The sequence below is a fragment of the Mycteria americana genome, chromosome 1 (genome assembly GCF_035582795.1).
Source record: "Mycteria americana isolate JAX WOST 10 ecotype Jacksonville Zoo and Gardens chromosome 1, USCA_MyAme_1.0, whole genome shotgun sequence".
Lineage (NCBI taxonomy): Eukaryota > Metazoa > Chordata > Aves > Ciconiiformes > Ciconiidae > Mycteria > Mycteria americana.
In genome coordinates this window covers 56,708,479-56,726,706 of record NC_134365.1, presented here as the reverse complement: position 1 = coordinate 56,726,706, position 18,228 = coordinate 56,708,479, and the positions used below count along the sequence as shown (strand labels likewise).

The following is an 18,228-nucleotide window of genomic DNA, read 5'->3' as shown; positions in this document are numbered from 1 at the left end:
TCTGCTGAGGTACACAGCTCTCTCCAGTTGTGCTTTCTTAAAGCTGGGCTTGGCAAAGCTTCTGAAACTCTGCTCCCAGCCAAAACAGTCCAGATAAAGTGAAGTTAAGGTTGTAGGCGGCTGTTTGTGCTCTGAGCATGTATGGTCCTCCAAGATGTTGAGGTGGAGGAAATTAAAACAAACGGAGTTGGGAGGGACCCAGGGAGAGCCATGTTCAGGGTTAGCCACCCAGGAGGAGCAGGAGGAGGGCTACAGGGTTGCTTTTCTCATGCCAGGAAACAAGTGACCTTAACTCTGCCCCTGTAAAAAGGCTTGCTACGTGCTTTGCCCTTTGTTGTGTGCTGGAGCATTGAACTCGTGCCTCTGAGCACATCAGTTTTTGCTCCTTTGGAAGGTAGCTGTGTGTGTGAAGGTAAGTGTGAACACTTACCACTGCAAGTAGCAATTTCTCTTTTTATAGAAAAAACCTAATTTCATTATTAGGGTGCTTTGATGTCTATTTTGGAAAACATGTTAGTTCTCTGTTGAATGCCAGTTCAGCAACTGAATGCTACATGCAATCATGAGACCCAGTTCTGTGAATTAAAGAGAGTTTTTCACATTGTTTTGCTGTGCTAAAATGAACTGGACTCCTACTGCAGAGTAAAGAGTGATTGCATCCAGTAAGCTCTTTAATCAGGATTTAGTGTAAGAGCAGTATCCCACCTTTGCTGCAGTTCAGGCAGAGAGAACCTTTACTGCTAGGAAATATTTTCAAAAGCACTCAAATTACATGTTATCCTATTGCCCTGAGAGTGGTGTGCCACCAGGAGGGCTGTGGGTGCTGGGTACCTCGAGAGTTTCAGATTCAAAGCTTTTTTAGCAAGGGGTTTTTTTGTTGTTGTTTTGTTTTTAAGATGCAAACTCCTGAAGCCCCTTCTCCCATGCTTTGCTTGAAGTCATCTGATTAACTCGGCCCTGCCCTGCACAGATCATGGCTCAGGTCTGGCTCAGCGTGGCCTTTGGCCAGCTAATGCACTAGGGAACCACTGCTGTCTTGGGAAGCAGAGCTAGAAACAGGGCTTTTAAAAGCACTGTACTTGCCCCTCTGGGACAGGCAGGTGTATGGCCAGAGAAGCTACCAGGTGGGGGGCATGGTATGAGAGACTTGATTTGGGGGAGCGGATGGACAAGACCCTCATTGGGCTTATAATAATAATACATGGAGCTTAGTATCATGACAGTGGCAGAAATCAGAGGGAGGCAGGTGTGTGCTTGTGATCTGCTCATCAAAGAAGGCTGTTTTATTTTTTTAAGATGGAGCAGACATTAGGTGAATGCAGGAGGTGCGTGAGCTTTCTGGAAGGAGAGTATGTGAGATGTGGGTATGGTGGCTGGTGAGTGAGGTCAGCAGATGGGGTGTCCTGAGGAAAGCAGGAATGGGAAAGGAGGGACAGGGGCAAAGATTGGACAGAGGGGAATGGGAGGAAGCGGCTGAAGGAATGGCAGGGTTTGGGTGGTCAGGGAGAGGGGAGCAGACATCTCCCCTCTGCCCCTTGCAAGTAGTGGAACCTGTTGGTCCCTGCTTTTCTCCTCGACCTTCACATGCACTGAGCTGTGGGGGTCCCATAGCATTCTCTGCCTTTTGGTCATGCGTTCAGCTTTTTATGGTTTTAGGCCTCTTAGGGTGTGTGAAGGCCTCTTTCCTCTGCTTCCCAGTCTGAGTGGGAACCGGAGGGCCTCGTCCATTCCTCAGGGAAGGTCTGAACTTCTGGATCCTTTGGGGCCTTGTTGTTGTGAACCCTTTTGCTTGCCCCTGCATGTGTCCCTGGCCCTTCTAGCATGTCCTGAATATCTTGTTGGCCCCATGGGGATCTTGGCAGTGCTCAAGATTTAAACATCTGAAGAACGGGAGGGCACAAGCCATCCCTTTGTACTGATGGAAATCTGGCTGAGCTACCAGTGATGAGGCCAGCGCTGAGGGAAGCTGGATGGCTGGCTCCCAAGTGTGGCTGGGGGGCCCGTGCCAAAGGGAGATGAGCTGAGAGAAGTCATTGCAAAGGGGACATGGCATTGGAGCCGAACCTGATCTGGGGGGCAGCTGAAAAACTAAGGACCTTTACAGCCTTCCTTTGAGCCACTGCCTGTGGGGAATGTGTCCAGCTGCAGCACTGAAAACCTGTGTTTGGATCCCATAAGGCACAACATGTGCCTTCCTTCGATCGCATGCATGAGGTTGTGGAGGGGGACCTGTGTCTGTCCCTTGCCACTTCCCCCTGCTTTCCCTGCCTTTTGTTACGGCTCGGCCTCTGGGCCTTGCACAGCAACCTTGGCTGTGGTCCATCCACATGGACCACTCACAACAAATGCTGGAGGAAAGGTTGCAGGGGGTGGTGGTGTGCTCCTAGTGGGGTGAGAGATAAGGGGGCCTGTGCGTGTGGTCTCTGCTGTTGTTTTGTTCAGGACTTGGGGGTTTGCAAGAACTGCTGATTTGCTGAGCTCTCTAAGAAGGGCACCAACACAGCCCTCGGTCAGTGAACATGCGGCGTAGAGGATAGCAACATGGCTCACTTGTCCAGTCCCAGTTAGAAAGGGATAGCTGAGTTCTCCTGGGGGCTGAGTGAACAGAGCTTGTACAGACAGGATGCAGCATTTCTCGCTGGATCAAGATTTGTGTCTTGGAAGCTTGTCTAATTTCTTTCCTGCTCTTATCAGTCTTTCTAATAAAAGCTATTGTCTCTCCTTCCAAACTTTGCCTTGCTTGTAGCCTTAGACCATCATAGCTATAGTGCAGCCACTGCTATGTGGATGGAGAAGGTAGCATCTTTGTCTTATTTCTTTTCTTTTATTCCAGGACATCTGCACAGGGGCAGAATTAAGGTAGTTTGGGTGCTTGGTTTGAGAACTGCAAATATAACGCTGCATTTTCTGAATTTCTAACATTTGACATTCTTTTTTTTTTTAACCTTTAATTTTTTGGAGAATAAAATGCTCTTCTGTGAAGAATATGTGCTTGTAACCTTAACTTCACTTAACAGGGGTTTATATTGCATGATGGGACCGTCTTCAGTACGTGTTTCAGTAATGTACTGGAGAGGCAAGGAAAATCACTGCCTCTCTCCTGCCCTGACCCTGGCTCACACAAGTTCCCAAGGGGATGTTTGCTGCTGAGGTGTTGAGCAGGAGTGTGAGCAGCAACCTCCCACCTGGGGACATCAGGAAGCACTCAAGAGCAGGGAATTTACTTGGGTAAGGATAGCTGAGTGAGTCTGATGAGGTTTTTGGGGAACACATTATTAGCACAACCTGGTCTGAGCACCCGATCTGTGACTCTCTTCCCAGCAGGACCTTGTGTTTTTTATTTTCTGCTATTTAGGATGCCTGAGGTTTTAGAGAGGGCGTGTGAGTAAGCAAGCTTTCAGCTGGGATATCAAAGCTCCAAGGAGTAGAGAAGGCAGTGGTCTCTGCCAAATGCATTAGTGAGGAACATTAAAGAAAACACTAGGTGGTGGGTTATAGTGAAATTGGATTATGTGCCCCTGGCCTTTAGTCCTGGCCACGGTGAATTCAGTAACTGCTCAGCCACAGTTTTTTTGTTGTTCCTGGTTACTGTACGTGCTTGCCAAATCCTGACAGTCAGTCTGGGCACTGGCCCTTAGAGCTTATTTCAGCTATCAGTGAACCATTGGAGACTGGGAACAAAAATGAAAGGGCAAAACCTCTTCAGACCAGAGCCCCTCCTCTTGGAAAATTGGCATACTTGGTTTTTGTGATTTGATGGAGTTGTACAATATTGTTTTTGCCAGGCTGTGCTCTGCTTGCCCCCTGCAAGAGGCTGTCCTGGGTGACTGGCTCTGTTTCTCCCTCATCACAGACTGCTCTATGGACCTGCAGTGCCTCCCAGCTCCTGTGGCCACCTCCATCCCTGTGAGCGAGGGGCTGCCCCCTTTGCCCTCTGACTCAGATGCAAAGGGCTTGCCTACCTCGCTCCCTGCTGCCGGCTTGCTCCAGTCTCCAGACTGCGTGTCCCTGCCAGTGCCTGAGAGTGTGGAGGACTTCACAGATGGGGACATCATTGGGGAAGAACTGGACTCCCTCCTGGACTCCCTCGCCGAAGGGTCACCATACCCTCTAGTAAGAGTGGGTGCTGCATGGGTCCCCTGCTTCTTGTTCCAAATAGGTCCTTGGAGCAGGTGGATACGCATGCTGCCTCTCTCTCTTTCTGTCACTCTTTCCTCCTAGCTCTTCCTCTGGCAAAACTCATTCATTCCTTCCTTTATTTCTGCAACTGGCTTGTGAGTATCTAAAGAGCCCACCTCCAAGCCTGCTTTGCTGTGTGCAATTTCATGGAGCTGCCCCTCAAAAGATACCCAAGGTAGCCTTCCCTCGCCATCACCTTCCCCCTGGCCTCTGGTGTCCATGGAGTTGAAGCAGGCCTGAGGGTAGAAGTGAGTGTGCTGAAGTAGGAATGATGGATGTATTTTATACAGTGGGCATGCTCTAATCTCCTTGTATTTTGTGCAGGCTGCATTCAGCCTAAGCTCTTTGAAGAGGTCTAGGAGCTGTAGAGACAATCTGTATTCATACTTATGTTGGATTTTAGTTGCCAGTGTTGCTGATGTTATGTGAGCCAACTTGGGTCTGGAAGCAATATAATCATATTCATGCAGGATACCTCTCGAGCCAAAAAGTTCTAATGAGAGGTGCCACAAGTAATGGTCGTTACCCTGACCTTGGCGCTGTGTGTACTCAGCTGCACTGTTTCTCAACCTGAGCTGGTTTAAGTGTCCAGTGCAGGGCTCTGCCTTGCAGACTGATGAGCTCAGGTAGCCTGACACCTCCTCGGGGCCCTCGGTCCAGACTGTGTGCCATGTAGATAGATTAGAAGGTCTGTGGGAAGTCTGCAGGAGGATGGAGCTGCCAGGTATCCTTTTGCTTCAGATAATACAGCACGCACTTGAGTGGGAGTCTGTTGCTCTCTGTGTTCGCTCACTCTTTGCTCCTTGTTCCTAATGTGCTGTTTATCCTCCCCCTTCTCGATTCCCCAAAGTCTCTGGTCCAGGGCACCATTCCTACCAACCTGCCAACAGAGATGCCCCAGCTGATCCCTGTGTTTCCGGGGGGAACTCCACTGCTGCCCCCAGTCGTGACAGCCAGCATCCCTGTCTCCACCCCGCTGCCACCTGCCTCCTTTGGCCTGGTGATGGATCCCACCAAGCAGCTCTCCTCCTCCTCTGTCCTGGATGCCTTCGAGGCCCCACCGGGAGGAAGTGGCGGCTCCACCTTAGATTCGCTGGATTCCCTGGATCTGCTCCCCTACACAGACTCACGGCTTGATGCCCTGGACTCCTTTGGGACAAGCAGAGGGTCACTGGATGCCTTGGATTCCTTTGCCATTGGTAGGTGCAGGGCTGACAGGGTTTTGTGCTGCTTTAGCTGTGAATGCATGCCAAAATTATTTCCTTCAGTGCTGAGAACGTCTGTCATATAGCTCTGTCTGCCAGTGCTGCAGAATGGGAGTACAAATGTAGAATGCCTTGGACAGAGCAGCTGAATATGTCGAGCTCAGGAGTAATGAGAAAGGCTATAGGAGCAAAGCTGTGGAGGATGGTCAGCAAAGAGTAGGTCCCCTCCTGTCCCAGGAGGGAAGGCAGGTTTCTTCTTGACTAACGTGTCCCCAGTATTGCAGCAAAAGTATTTTGAGAAAAGCAGAGGTTGTCCAGTCAGCACTTCAACACTCATATTCACCTCAGCATTGGGCTGCCTTGGAGCTGCCACCGTGGGAATGCCAGTGCTCAGCAGCACAGAGTTGGGTTCAGTAGGGTTTGGGGAACAAGAAGGCCTTTCCTGAAGTTTTTCAAAGACTTAGGTGGTTTGGGGAAAAAGTACTAAAATGTTATGAAATAAATAAAGCAAATGGATTTAATAAGCATTTGTTTGTCTTTCTGTGAGCAGAACTGCCTCTGAAAGTAAAATGATTGGTTTTGTTTTGTGGGGCTTTTTTCCCCTTCTTTTGCCCAGAAGAAACTAGCCCTCAGGAACTGCGACACCCACCTGGCAGCCAAAAACCATCCCCCGTGGTGAGTGAGCCGCTCCCCCGTGCTGATGTCCCAAGGTGCTCTGGAGCCAAGGTAGTAGTGACTTGTAGGTAATTTGGGCCCCTCTTCTTAACCTGCCCCAGTGAGTGTTGCCTCCCATGTTGTGGCAAGGCAGGTAAAGATTTCCCCAGTCAGTAGGAAGACGTTTGTTCCATCTTCATTTTTGTCTGCAGCTGTGCATATTGCCAAGGTAAACATGCTGTGACCTAGGTTGTAGGCTAAACAGAGGATCATGGAGGCCAGTGTCACACTATATCTGGCAGCCACATAACACTGAAGGATGGGGTGGAGTAAGCCAGCTTTGTCTTAAAACTAGTGAGGTTCTTTGCTCATCTCTGCCCCTGTCAGGAGGCTTTTCCAGATACACTGTCCTGGCCCTGTCCTATGTATCCAGTCTTGGAGGAAAAGGGGAGGATTCTCTATGGTTAGCAAGCTTGGAACAAGAATTTTTCTTAAGTTCCTGGCATCCTGCTATCCGTGCTACTTCAGTGTGAAGCCAAGTCTCTGTCCTCAGATTAATCTGCTCCCTAAAGACTCACTGATAAGTGGTTTGTTTTTTACCCAGGTTGGGATAGGGTTGATTTGAGAGTCTTCAAATGCAGAGTTGGTCATGATGGAAGGGATGGGAAGGAGTGAGGGGGACATTTTGTTCTGTGGCTCGTGATAGAAAACTGAGGTCCCTTACCAAGAGAGAAAAGGCCCATCTTTGAAGAGAACATACCATGCTGTTTGTTGTCTTTGAAAAGGTTGTGTGCAGCTCTTTTGGAAATGCAGTTTCAGATGTGAAAATTTTGATGAGAGAGAAAATGAGGAGGGTTTTTGTGAGACTGGAATGGGCCAAGGGATTAGAGAGGTTTCTTACCTGTGTGGTTGCAGAGCTGAGAAAAGAGTTACATGTGGTTTTGCTCAGGTCAGCCTTGGTGGAGTAAGTCACCCAGCTGTGCCCAAGGTCACCGAGCACCTGCTGTCTCAGCCGGAACCAGTAATGCCCAACACAGCCCTGCTGGTGAAGAACCCCCTGGCATCTACTCACATCTTCAAACAAGCCTGTCATATCTGCTACCCCAAAACAGGTGATGCGTTTGCTCTGCCACCCAGAGCGCTGGCCTGGGCTAGGGGTTGTCTTTCCCTGGGCTGATGGGGTTATTCTCTCTTGCAGGGCCCAAGGCTGGTGATTACACCTATCGGGAAGGCTTGGAGCACAAGTGTAAGCGGGACATCCTGCTGGGCAGGCTGAAGAACTCGGAAGACAAGACCTGGAAGAGGATCCGTCCTCGCCCAACCAAAACCAACTTTGTAGGATCCTATTACCTGTGCAAAGGTGATCTGGAGGGGATAGGTGGCTGGGAAGGGGCTGTATGGTGCGTGCCAGGGGAGGCTGGGAGAGGACTTCCAGTTGGTATCACCTGCTGTCTTTGGGGTCTTCCTGTCCCATCAGTAGCCCATGGACTGGGAGGCTCAGTACAATGAAAGGCAATGAGCTCCCATTCTGCGGAGAGCAGGCAGCTTTTAAAGTGGTGGAGCAGAAGAGTTGCAAAGGCATAGTGAGGTGCTGTGCACAGCCAAGCACTCGGAGCTGCCCTGTCGATGTGGGCTTTGCTGAGAACCTGCCTTCTGTACATGTGCCTGCATTAGTCCTACTCCACCCAGCAGCCCCGTGGTAGGGCTGTGGTTCTGCCTAGGGAAAAGCTCTCTCTGCCTGCTCCTTTGCTCCAGCCCATCCCTCCGTACATGCAGGCAATGTGACCAGACTTGTCACTGAGGCAGTGTCATTACAAAGTACCTAATGAAGTGGGGAGGTTGCAAGAGCCAAGATAACAGGGCTCCTTAGTGCTGGACTGCTAGGAGAACTTAATCTGGATTGGCTTTAAAAGGAGATGGTTAAATCGTGGTCTGTCCCTGGCCAGGCACTGAATTAAAGCAGACCTCCATTTTGAGATGGTTTCCACAACAGATGGCATTACTTGAGATTGTCACCATTCAGTAGTTTGCATTAACTTTCCTGAATGTCTTGATATAGACAAACTTGGGGGGAGATGTCTTTTCTTTTTTCTTTAACTCTGTGTTTTCTTGCTTTCAGCTCCTTGTGAGGTGTGGGCAGTGGGAGGACACAAGAGAGAGTTTAGTTTCTGACTGGGCTGCCCTCCCTGTGTGGTGGTGTGTGCTGTTTGTTGCTTTGTAGATATGCTTAACAAGCAGGACTGTAAGTACGGGGATAACTGCACCTTCGCGTACCACCAGGAAGAGATCGACGTGTGGACGGAGGAGAGGAAGGGGACCCTCAACCGTGACCTCCTCTTTGACCCGCTAGGTGGGATCAAGCAGAGCAGCCTCACCATTGCCAAGCTCCTCAAGGAACATCAGGGCATCTTCACCTTCCTCTGTGAGGTACAGAGCTGGCGGGAGGGAGCAGGCACCCTTCATCATCTCCTCAGTATATATCTGGACAATTGATATGTTGACAGTTGCCATCACAGAAACATGGTGGAATGACTCGCACAACTGGAGTGCTGCAATGGATGGCTATAAACTGTTCAGAAGGAATAGGTGAGGCAGGAGAGGCGGTGGGGTAGCCCTGTATGTTAGGGAGTGTTTTGACTGTCTAGAGCTTAATGATGGTGACGATAGGGTTGAGTGTTTATGGGTGAGAATCGGGGGGAAGGCTAACAGGGCAGATATCATGGTGGGAGTCTGTTATAGACCGCCCAACCAGGATGAAGAGGCAGACCAAATATTCTGTAAGCAGCTCGGAGAAGTCTCACAATCACTAGCCCTTGTTCTCGTGGGGGACTTCAACTTCCCAGATGTTTGCTGGAAATACAATACAGCAGAGAGGAAACAGTCTAGGAGGTTCCTGGAGTGTGTGGAGTATAACTTCCTGACACAGCTGGTGAGTGAGCCAACTAGGGAAGGCGCCCTGCTGGACCTGTTGTTTGTGAACAGAGAAGGACTTGTGGGTGATGTGATGGTTGGAGGCCACCTTGGGCATAAGCAGTCATGAAATGATAGAGTTTTCAGCTCTTGGAGAAGTAAGGAGGGGGGTCAGCAGAACTGCCACCTTGGACTTCCACAGGGCAGACTTTGGCCTGGTTAGGAGACTGGTTGACAGAGTCCCTTGGGAGGCAGCCCTGAAGGGCAAAGGAGTCCAGGAAGGCTGGACATTCTTCAGGAAGGAAATCTTAAAGGCACAGGAGCAGGCCGTCCCCATGTGCCAAAAGATGAGCTGGTGGGGAAGACCACCGGCCTGGCTGAACAGAGAGCTTTGGCTGCAACTCAGGGAAAAAAAGGAGAGTTTATGACCTTTGGAAGAAGGGGCAGGCAACTCAGGAGGACTACAAGGATGTCGTGAGGTTATGCAGGGAGGAAATTAGAAGGGCCAAAGCCCATCTAGATCGTAATCTGGCTACCGCTGTAAAAGACAATAAAAAATGTTTCTATAAATACATTAGCAACAAAAGAAGGGCTAAGGAGAATCTCCATCCTTTATTGGGTGCGGGGGGAAGCATAATGATAAAGGATAAGGAAAAGGCTGAGGTACTTAAAGCCTTCTTTGCCTCAGTCTTTAATAGTAAGACCAGTTGTTCTCTGGGTACCCAGCCCCCTGAGCTGGAAGATGGGGATGGGGAGCAGAAAAAAGCCCCCATAATCCAAGGGGAAATGGTTAGTGACCTGCTACACCACTTAGACACACACAAGTCTATGGGGCCAGATGGGATCCACCCAAGGGTACTGAGGGAGCTGGTGGAAGTGCTCACCAAGCCCCTTTCCATCATTTACCAGCAGTCCTGGTCACCGGGGACGTCCCAGTTGACTGGAGGTTTGCAAATGTGACGCCCATCTACAAGAAAGGCCAGAAGGAAGGTCTGGGGAACTACAGGCCTGTCAGCCTGACCTCGGTGCCAGGGAAGGTTATGGAGCAGGTCATCTTGAGTGCCATTGTGTGGCACATACAGGACAACCAGGCGATCAGGCCCAGTCAGCATGGGTTCATGAAAGGCAGGTCCTGCTTGACTAAGCTGATCTCCTTCTATGACAAGGTGACCCGCTTAGTGGATGAGGGAAAGACTGTGGATGTTGTCTACCTAGACTTCAGTAAAGCCTTTGACACCATTTCCCCCAGCATTGTCCTGGAGAAACTGGCTGCTCATGGCTTGGACAGGTGTACTCTTCGCTGGGTAAAGAACTGGCTGGATGGCCGGGCCCAAAGAGTTGTGGTGAATGGAGTTAAATCCAGTTGGTGGCCGGTCACAAGTGGTGTTCCCCAGGGCTCAGCATTGGGGCCAGTTCCGTTTAATATCTTTATCAATGATCTGGACAAGGGGATTTAGTGCACCCTCAGTAAGTTTGCAGATGACACCAAGTTGGGCGGGAGTGATCTTCTTGAGGCAAGGAAGGCTCTACAGAGGGATCTGGACAGGCTGGATCGAGGGGCTGCGGCCAGTTGTATGAGGTTGAACAAGGCCGAGTGCCAGGTCCTGCACTTGGGTCACAACAACCCCATGCAACGCTGCAGGCTTGGGGAAGAGTGGCTGGAAAGCTGCCCAGCAGAAAAGGATCTGGGGGTGTTGGTTGCCAGGTGGCTGAATATGAGCCAGCAGTGTGCCCAGGTGGCCAAGAAGGTCAATAGCATCCTGGCTTGTATCAGAAACAGTGTGGCCAGCAGGACTAGGGAAGTGATTGTCCCCCTGTGCTTGGCACTGGTGAGGCCGCACCTCGAATACTGTGTTCAGTTTTGGGCCCCTCACTACAAGAGAGACATTGAGGGGCTGGAGCATGTGCAGAGAAGGGCAACGAAGCTGGTGAAGGGCCTGGAGCACAAGTCTGATGAGGAGCAGCTGAGGGAACTGGGGTTGTTTAGCCTGAAGAAAAGGAGGCTGAGGGGAGACCTTATGGCTCTCTGCAACTACCTGAAAGGAGGTTGTAGCGAGGTGGATGTCAGTCTCTTCTCCCAAGTAACAAGCCATAGGACAAAAGGAAATGGCCTCAAGTTGTGCCAGGAGAGGTTTAGATTGGATATTAGGAAGAATTTCTTCACCCAAAGGGCTGTCAAGCATTGGAACAGGCTGCCCAGGGAAGTGGTGGAGTCACCATCATTGGAGGTATTTAGAAGGCGTGTAGATGTGGTGCTTAGGGACATGGTGTAGTGGTAGACTTGGCAGTGCTAGGTTAACAGTTGGACTTGATGATCTTAAAGGTGTTTTCCAACCTAAATGATTCTGTGATTCTATATGTGCCAGCCAGTGCCCTGATCCCAGAAGGGCAGTGAGCAGTGGATGCAGCTGTGTAGGAGAAAGGAGAGGTAGATTTCCTCCTTAGCCCTGCAGCTGAACCAGGTGCACACAGCCTCATGGGATCACCTGTCTCTTCCTCTGTCTTGAGATGTTGCTTTAAATTGTAATTTAGCCCCAGCTACTTAAGAAATCAGAACCCCGTAATGCAACAATTTCCCACTTGATGTCTGTGCTGAGCCACTGAGTCAATCAGTTAAGGATTGGCTCGTACCGTCTTGATGCTCTGCAGCAGTTTCCCACACTGGCAGTGGTACATGTAAAGGGACATGTTCTTTGCTGTGAACTGGCTGGTTTTTTATTTCTCCCCATCGTTTCTCCCTTGTTCTTCCTCTGTTGGCTAACTGGGAAAGAATATGTGGCGCTGACCAAAATTTTTCCAACCACAATGGAGGATACTGTTGAGAATAAGCCAAGAAATGTTGTCTGGAAGCTTTTCCAAAAATTCGCTTGCTTTATTTTAAAGCCCTACCACAAAGTTTTCACCAGGCTTCTTCTAACTTTGAACATTAGAATAGGCTGGCTCTGGTTCTTCTTCCCCTTCCAAGTGAAGTGGCTCTGGTTCACTGCTCTCTAAGGTTTTCCCAGCATGATAATTCTTCTCTTCTCAGATTTGCTTTGACAGCAAACCCCGGATTATCAGCAAAGGGACCAAGGACACACCATCTGTCTGCTCCAACCTTTCTGCCAAACACAGTTTCCATGACAACAAGTGAGTAACGTTTTTTGTGCTGATGGGAGCAATTTCTCACAAGTCCAGCCAGTTTAACTCCAGGGCCCTGGTCTCTTTCTTTCTTTCCTCCCAGTGGGTTCCAATCATAGGGCAGCTCAAAGCATGATAAATAGCACTATGTGCTTCACCCTGTGTGTTTGCCTCTGGTGCTGCGGGATTTCAGGCATCAGCAAAGCCCTTTGGAGTCAGCCTAAGTTTTCCATTGACTTAATTTGCCTTTCAGTTTGGGCTTTACATAAAAGTCAAACCAAAGATCCTCTACCTCGGATCCTGCCTCTGACTGGCTGGTAATGAACATTTAGGAAAACAAGTATAAGAAGCATGTAAAGTAATACAACCCCTTCTGGTTCCTGGCAACCTGAGACTTAGGCACTTGCTGAGCCAGAGGAGTTGGTATCTTTGCTGCATATTTTGAAATGTGTCTGATCTCTGAACTTAAGCAGAGCATCACCCATGGGCTGAGGAGGCTGAAAATACCTACCTAGGGTTGATAGAGTGGGAGGGCAGGGGTTTGATTTTCCCAGTGGGGGTCTGCCTCTCCCAGAGTTGATTTTCTGTGTCCTTTGCCTGCCCAGTCAAATGTCTGAAAGTCATATGTAAGGAGGAGGGGGTGAAGATTTGATCCTCTGGTGCTTCATATTTCTCTGGCCTGGCTGCAGGTGTCTGGTCCACATTGTGCGTTCCACCTCCCTGAAATACTCCAAGATCCGCCAGTTCCAGGAGCACTTCCAGTTCGACGTGTGCCGACATGAGGTGCGTTATGGTTGCCTGCGCGAGGACAGCTGCCACTTCGCTCATAGTTTCATCGAGCTCAAGGTCTGGCTGCTGCAGCAATATTCAGGTGAGCGTGACTTGGTGCAGGGCTGGTGATGTGTATACCTGAGTTTCCTCCAGTGTGTACGCAAGGCCAGTTGAGAGGGGAAGAGGGTGATTTAGGAGTACTGAGAAGTTGTCACTCACTTGTGCATATACTTACTCTGTCTCCTCAGGGACACAGAAAAGAGGGCCAAGGTGTTCTGTGAGATGATTTGGCCCTTGTCCCTTTACATGTGCTAATGTGATTTGCAGGCCAGGAAGCCTTTCCCTTGGAACCAGCTGCATAAGTTGAAATGATTACTAGGTAGGGCTGAATCCCCAGAGGTGTTTTGGTGCTTAAATCCTGTGCAAGACCCTAAGTAGCAGCTGGGCCCCTGAGTGACTGTCTGGTGCAGTGAGAATGGCAGCATGCACAGGTGACAAAGCAGTTATATAAAGCAAGGTTGTGCATCTCCACTTTCTCTAAACAAACTCACCAACAGTGGGAAAAGACAAGATACTCCATGTTTCCCAAAAAGGCTTTGATGACATGCTTCTGAAGAGGCTATTGCAGAAATTATATTCAGGTCACTCATATAATGACACTGCCAGATCTGGCACTTTCAGTCCTCTCTCTTTCTCTGACACGTTGGAGGGTTTCTCTTGCTGCTGTCCTGTTAACTGAGTGGATGCTGGTCCACCCACAATGCTACCTACATCTTTTTTCACCCCAGGGTCTTGTTTAGTGCAGGACCCAGCCTGGTAATGGGAGTACTTCAGAGAGGAAACATGTTATGGATGTTTCTCACCATTCTTTGATGTAATTGGGGGCAACTTCTTTAATTTATTGTTCAAGTGCCTGTCACTGTTGTTCAGTGCGGTCCTTGGCCTTGCCTTGGCTTGTGAGGGACAGTGATGAACAAGTAGCACACTGTGGCAAATGCCATCTTTTATTCTTCCTGTTTGGCCTCACTTGTGGCCACAGGAAATTAAAAAATTACAACACCAGAGTTTCCAAGACAGCATGTTGCCTGTGAGCCATAGGCCACCATTGCTGCCCTACGTGCTTATGATACTGCCCGTAGTACTCTGGGCACTCTAATATTCAAGCACCTTGTTCTTTTCCCCACCCCATGGTTGGTTTATTTTTGTTGGTGTTTTTTTTAGAAAAAGTTTCTTTGCTCCCTCCTTCCCTCCCTCCCTATTCCTTCCTCTTCAGCCTGTAGAAGAAATGGTTAGACTGATTTTTGCTTCTTGCCTTCTTTACTTGAAGAAGTAATTTCCAAAGGGGAAGCTGAGGGGATGAAACAAGCCACGAGTTTAGGTGCAGAGGTGGTCAGTAAGCCTTGTGCTTATTCCCATCTTTTCCAACAATGGGAGCGCCATCATCTCTTTGGTTTTTTCTGCAGGGCTGTATATATAAGCCTGCTTTCCTTGTGAGTTTGCCTTCCTGGAGTGGTAGTTTATTACCTCTCTTAAGTGTAGCCCTCATTATGGAATCAGAGATGAAAGGTAGTTGTCGCCGTTCTCTGGGAATGCTTTAGCTTTGGAACAGAGAGTTTGATTTGGGCACCATTTGCTCGGCAAGAATAGGAAGGGGGCGTCATTCATAGCAGCTTGCATTTGAAACCAGTGGGCTGTTGCATTTCACAGCCATTTAAGCTTTTACAGAGCTTGTGGCTTTGTTCATGGGGATAAAGGATTGTATTAGTGGAGTAAAGGTTCCCAAGATCTGAAAATGTGGACAGGCAGGACTGTTTTCTTGTTCACTGTAGCTTTTCACAGGCATATTTTGCTATCTTCTTCCATCAGTGGAAATCACAGAGTATTTGTCCTCACTAATGATGTTGCAAAAGATGCTGAAATGTTATAAGTAATCAACACATGGGCCTTTTGGTTCCCAGATCATCTCTTTGGGACAGTTTGTGCTTTGGAGAGCTGGTGTATTGGAAAACACCCTTTCATATTTGGGAGGGGTTTTTTTTGCCAACCACCACATTTCTAGACCATATTGTTGAGTTAGTTCAGATTTCTGGGACTGAAAGAAGGCAGTCACTTGCTAAGAACCTCATTTGAAATTCAGTCTTCTGACAAGAGCTGTATATGCTTTTCCTGTTGGTTCTGCACCCTGAGGATCACAGTGCAGGTGTTCAGAATGGAGAAGATGGGAGCTGCTTCGGCCCTTTCTCTGCCAGGTCCAGTGCAGCACGTTAACTTTTTGCTGTGGTTTTCCCAGCTTTATAGTTTTTGTCCCCAAAATACAGATCTGCCTTGTGTCCAGCCCTGGATTACTTGGACATGGAAGAGGGAGTTGCAGTTTTTCTAACTCGACACAGTTTCTTCTGGGATTAATTGTTAAGAAGGAGAAAATCCACAAACAGCTCTGATGGGAGTAGTACCAGCTATGCAGCAGCTGCCATTTTGGAGGCCTGAGCAAATGTTCTTGAAGAATGGTAAAGTTCCCTGAATGCTTTTCATCCTGTCAAAGCCCTGTACAAACAGCGCTATTGTTGCCTGGCAGGGACCTGGACAGCTGAAATCACAGATGGGGAAACTGAGGTCAGGAATGCTGTGACTTACCAAGTTACACACAGCCTAAGCTGAGATGAAAACCTGTGTTTGCTGGCCCTTAAGTCTGGAACGTGCTGGCTCCCAGATCAAAGATCGTGTCAGTGTGGCACGCCTGGGGAACACCTCACTTCAATAATAAAAGCTGTAGGCAAAAGCAAAGCAAGCAATTTTGCAACCTCTCTGTGTTGGGGGTGCTGCATCAAGGCCATCCTCAGCACCCCACTTGTTGCAGTCAGCTGGCTGTTGTAAGATACTTGCTTCAGTTTGTTTTGGCAGCTATCTTGGGTCTTTATAGCACTTAAATATCATGGCTTTTTTGTAACAGAGTCCTCACATTGACCAGACAGTTCCTACTCTTACATACTTTTCTCTTGCTGTTTGGTGCTCTGGGAATCGTAGCGCCTATCTAGCTGGTTGGTGCTGGTAGGGGCTGTTCCCTCACCACTTGAGTTGGTCGGGACCTAATTCCTTAGATAAGGTCTGACCAACCCTTTTTCTTGTTGTCCGATGTTGCATTTCTGATTCCTGAAACCTTGCAGATCTTTCCTTGCTGGTTACATACTAGCAGCTGGTTGATTTTGCACCGTTGATCTTTCCTTGCTACCTCAATTGCACTTGGTGTTTGTTTGTGTTGAATTTCAGCTTTCCTCTTCACCAGTTGATTGATGGGCAGCCCCCACAACTTGAAGTGTGTAACAGGCTAATTAATCCCAGCAGGGATTAGGTGAGACTTCTGGGGTCTTGGAGATGCTAGATGTCTCAGTGGGATACCTGTGGTCTTCCAAGCTAGTGGCAAAAACTCCAATATACAGTAAATCAACAGTAACAAAGCGTTGTCTTCAGGGCCTTGGGTAGGATCTGTTGATATGGTGTTGGGGGACAGCCTTGGTCAAGGTCTTGACCCCTAGTCAAGAATCATCATCTTGGAGGCAGCATCTGGGTCCTTTGCAGACAGCCGGAGCAGAACGCTAGGTCTGAATGAGCCCAGGAGACCGAACTCTTCCCCTTTCATTTGGCTTGTGTGGAGAGAGGACCTTCTTTAGCCAGTGCTTAAACATGTTCTGTGGTGGGTCCCCTCACAACCCATGTCCTGACGTTACCAGTGGGACTGTTGGTTGCTGTCAGCCACACAGGGGTTCCTAAGCCCCAGCATAGGAAGTCCTGCAACCCTTCCCTCCCTCTCTTCTCTTGGCCAAAGCAGAATAGCTCAGTCCTGTCTCCTTTTGTTCCCAGGAATGACCCATGAAGATATCGTGCAGGAATCGAAGAAGTACTGGCAGCAGATGGAGGCACATGCCAGCAAACCAGCCACCAGCATGGTAAGTAAGGTGGCTTGCAGCCTGGTTTTGCTCCCAACTCTTCCAGCACTTTCTCTCTTTTCTTCCCGCTGCTGTTGCCTGACAGGTCCCAGGCAGACCAGGCTGGCCATTGAGGAGGAGGACAGCTGAGAGCTTTCCTGGTTGCAGCGCTAGTGATGAGCTTTGTGCCTTGTTTTGCAGTGTTGTTATCTGCTCTGTTCCGTAGTGGGGTGAAGCCTCCAGAGCAGGGAGGGCAACGCACAGAGAATGGTGCTTCCTATGACACCTTGCTAGTGAAATCGGGAGACTTCCAGGGACCATGGCCACACAGAGTGGAGACCAAAGGTGTCCTGCTGCCCTTCAGTGGCCAAGGGACGATACGGCAGTTTGAAGGACTCAAGAAATGACTCATGACCCACAAGACTGCTCTAAACGCAGGAGTGGGTGGAACTTGCAGGTCAGGTGCTGTTGAGGGTGGGCAGAGATCTTAGTGGCACTTTGCCAGGAGGAGGCTGTGAGCTTTGCCTCTCTTTGTGCCACCAATCTCTGTGTGAGAGAAGGTGCCTCTGGCTGCACCCTCCAGCACTGCCAAGAGCTTTCTCTGAAGAGGTGTGTTATAAGCAAAGGGCATGTCTTTGCTTTCTTCTAACCTGTTGGCTACGAGTGGTGCTGCCTTATCCTTTTTTTTCCCCAAGGAGGTGTTCTGTAGTGTAGGAGCAGAGCTCACCCAGTGAGGACAATTCCCAGCCCAGCCCTGAGGTTGAACTAAAGCAGTTTTGCCATTAGAACAGGAAGTTTTTTGTTCTCTAATTACTTTCAGAAGATGTGTCTGATGAGATGAGAAACTTCATGCCTGCTAGCAAGCTCTCAGGCGTAGGAGCAATTCTCTCCCCTGCAAAATGGTGGGGAAAGTGTTTTGAATCCTTTTTGTTCCCACTTGACAGCTTTCTTTCCCCTTGTAGAGGCCTGAGCTTGCCACCCCTTGGCCTGTGCCTTACTGTCAGAGCAAGAGTGCTTCACCTTTGTCTGGGACCTCTCACCCAGGAGTCCCTCTGCAGAGACCAGCACTGAGTGCAGCCTGTGAGCACCCTGCGGAGGAGGTGTTTTATAGGAAAGAGATCTGAGTCACTCACGTGGTGTGTAGCAGCTTTTTTGGCTAGGTTACGGGCCAGCAGAAGTGTTCTGAAGGCTGTGGGGCACTGATGCTGGGGAAAGCTGGTCTGATGGGCATGGGTTAGCCCAACAGGAAAGATGCAGGTGAGTGCACTGATGCTTGCAGTGGGCTCTGTGTCCACCTATGTACTGGTTACGCTGCATGAGATGGGAGTCATCTCTGAGGAGATGCTCAGCGACATACCTGTGCAACCCATTCTGCTGTTGTGGTCTGAAATGGTTGGGGGAGAGGAATGAGAAGCAGCAGTCCAGAGTGACCAAGGTCTCTAGTTCCCAAAGCCATCTGACTTGCT

General features: G+C 49.3%; 1 protein-coding gene across 12 annotated transcripts in view; it reads left to right on the top strand.

Moving 5' to 3' along the window:
- Positions 1 to 18,228, top strand: part of ZC3H7B (zinc finger CCCH-type containing 7B) — a 49,950-nt gene that overhangs the window by 17,367 nt on the left and 14,355 nt on the right. For 4 of the 12 annotated variants that reach the window (XM_075499828.1, XM_075499838.1, XM_075499820.1 and 1 more), the window contains 9 exons: positions 3,854 to 4,119; positions 5,030 to 5,378; positions 6,001 to 6,113; positions 6,988 to 7,150; positions 7,237 to 7,398; positions 8,260 to 8,465; positions 11,977 to 12,077; positions 12,758 to 12,939; positions 16,698 to 16,783. In XM_075499828.1, the coding sequence (XP_075355943.1) occupies positions 3,854 to 4,119; positions 5,030 to 5,378; positions 6,001 to 6,113; positions 6,988 to 7,150; positions 7,237 to 7,398; positions 8,260 to 8,465; positions 11,977 to 12,077; positions 12,758 to 12,939; positions 16,698 to 16,783 (1,628 nt within the window). The remainder of the gene's footprint in view (positions 1 to 3,853; positions 4,120 to 5,029; positions 5,379 to 6,000; positions 6,114 to 6,987; positions 7,151 to 7,236; positions 7,399 to 8,259; positions 8,466 to 11,976; positions 12,078 to 12,757; positions 12,940 to 16,697; positions 16,784 to 18,228) is intronic. The other 8 variants (XM_075499917.1, XM_075499858.1, XM_075499875.1 and 5 more) reach the window with 7 other exon arrangements.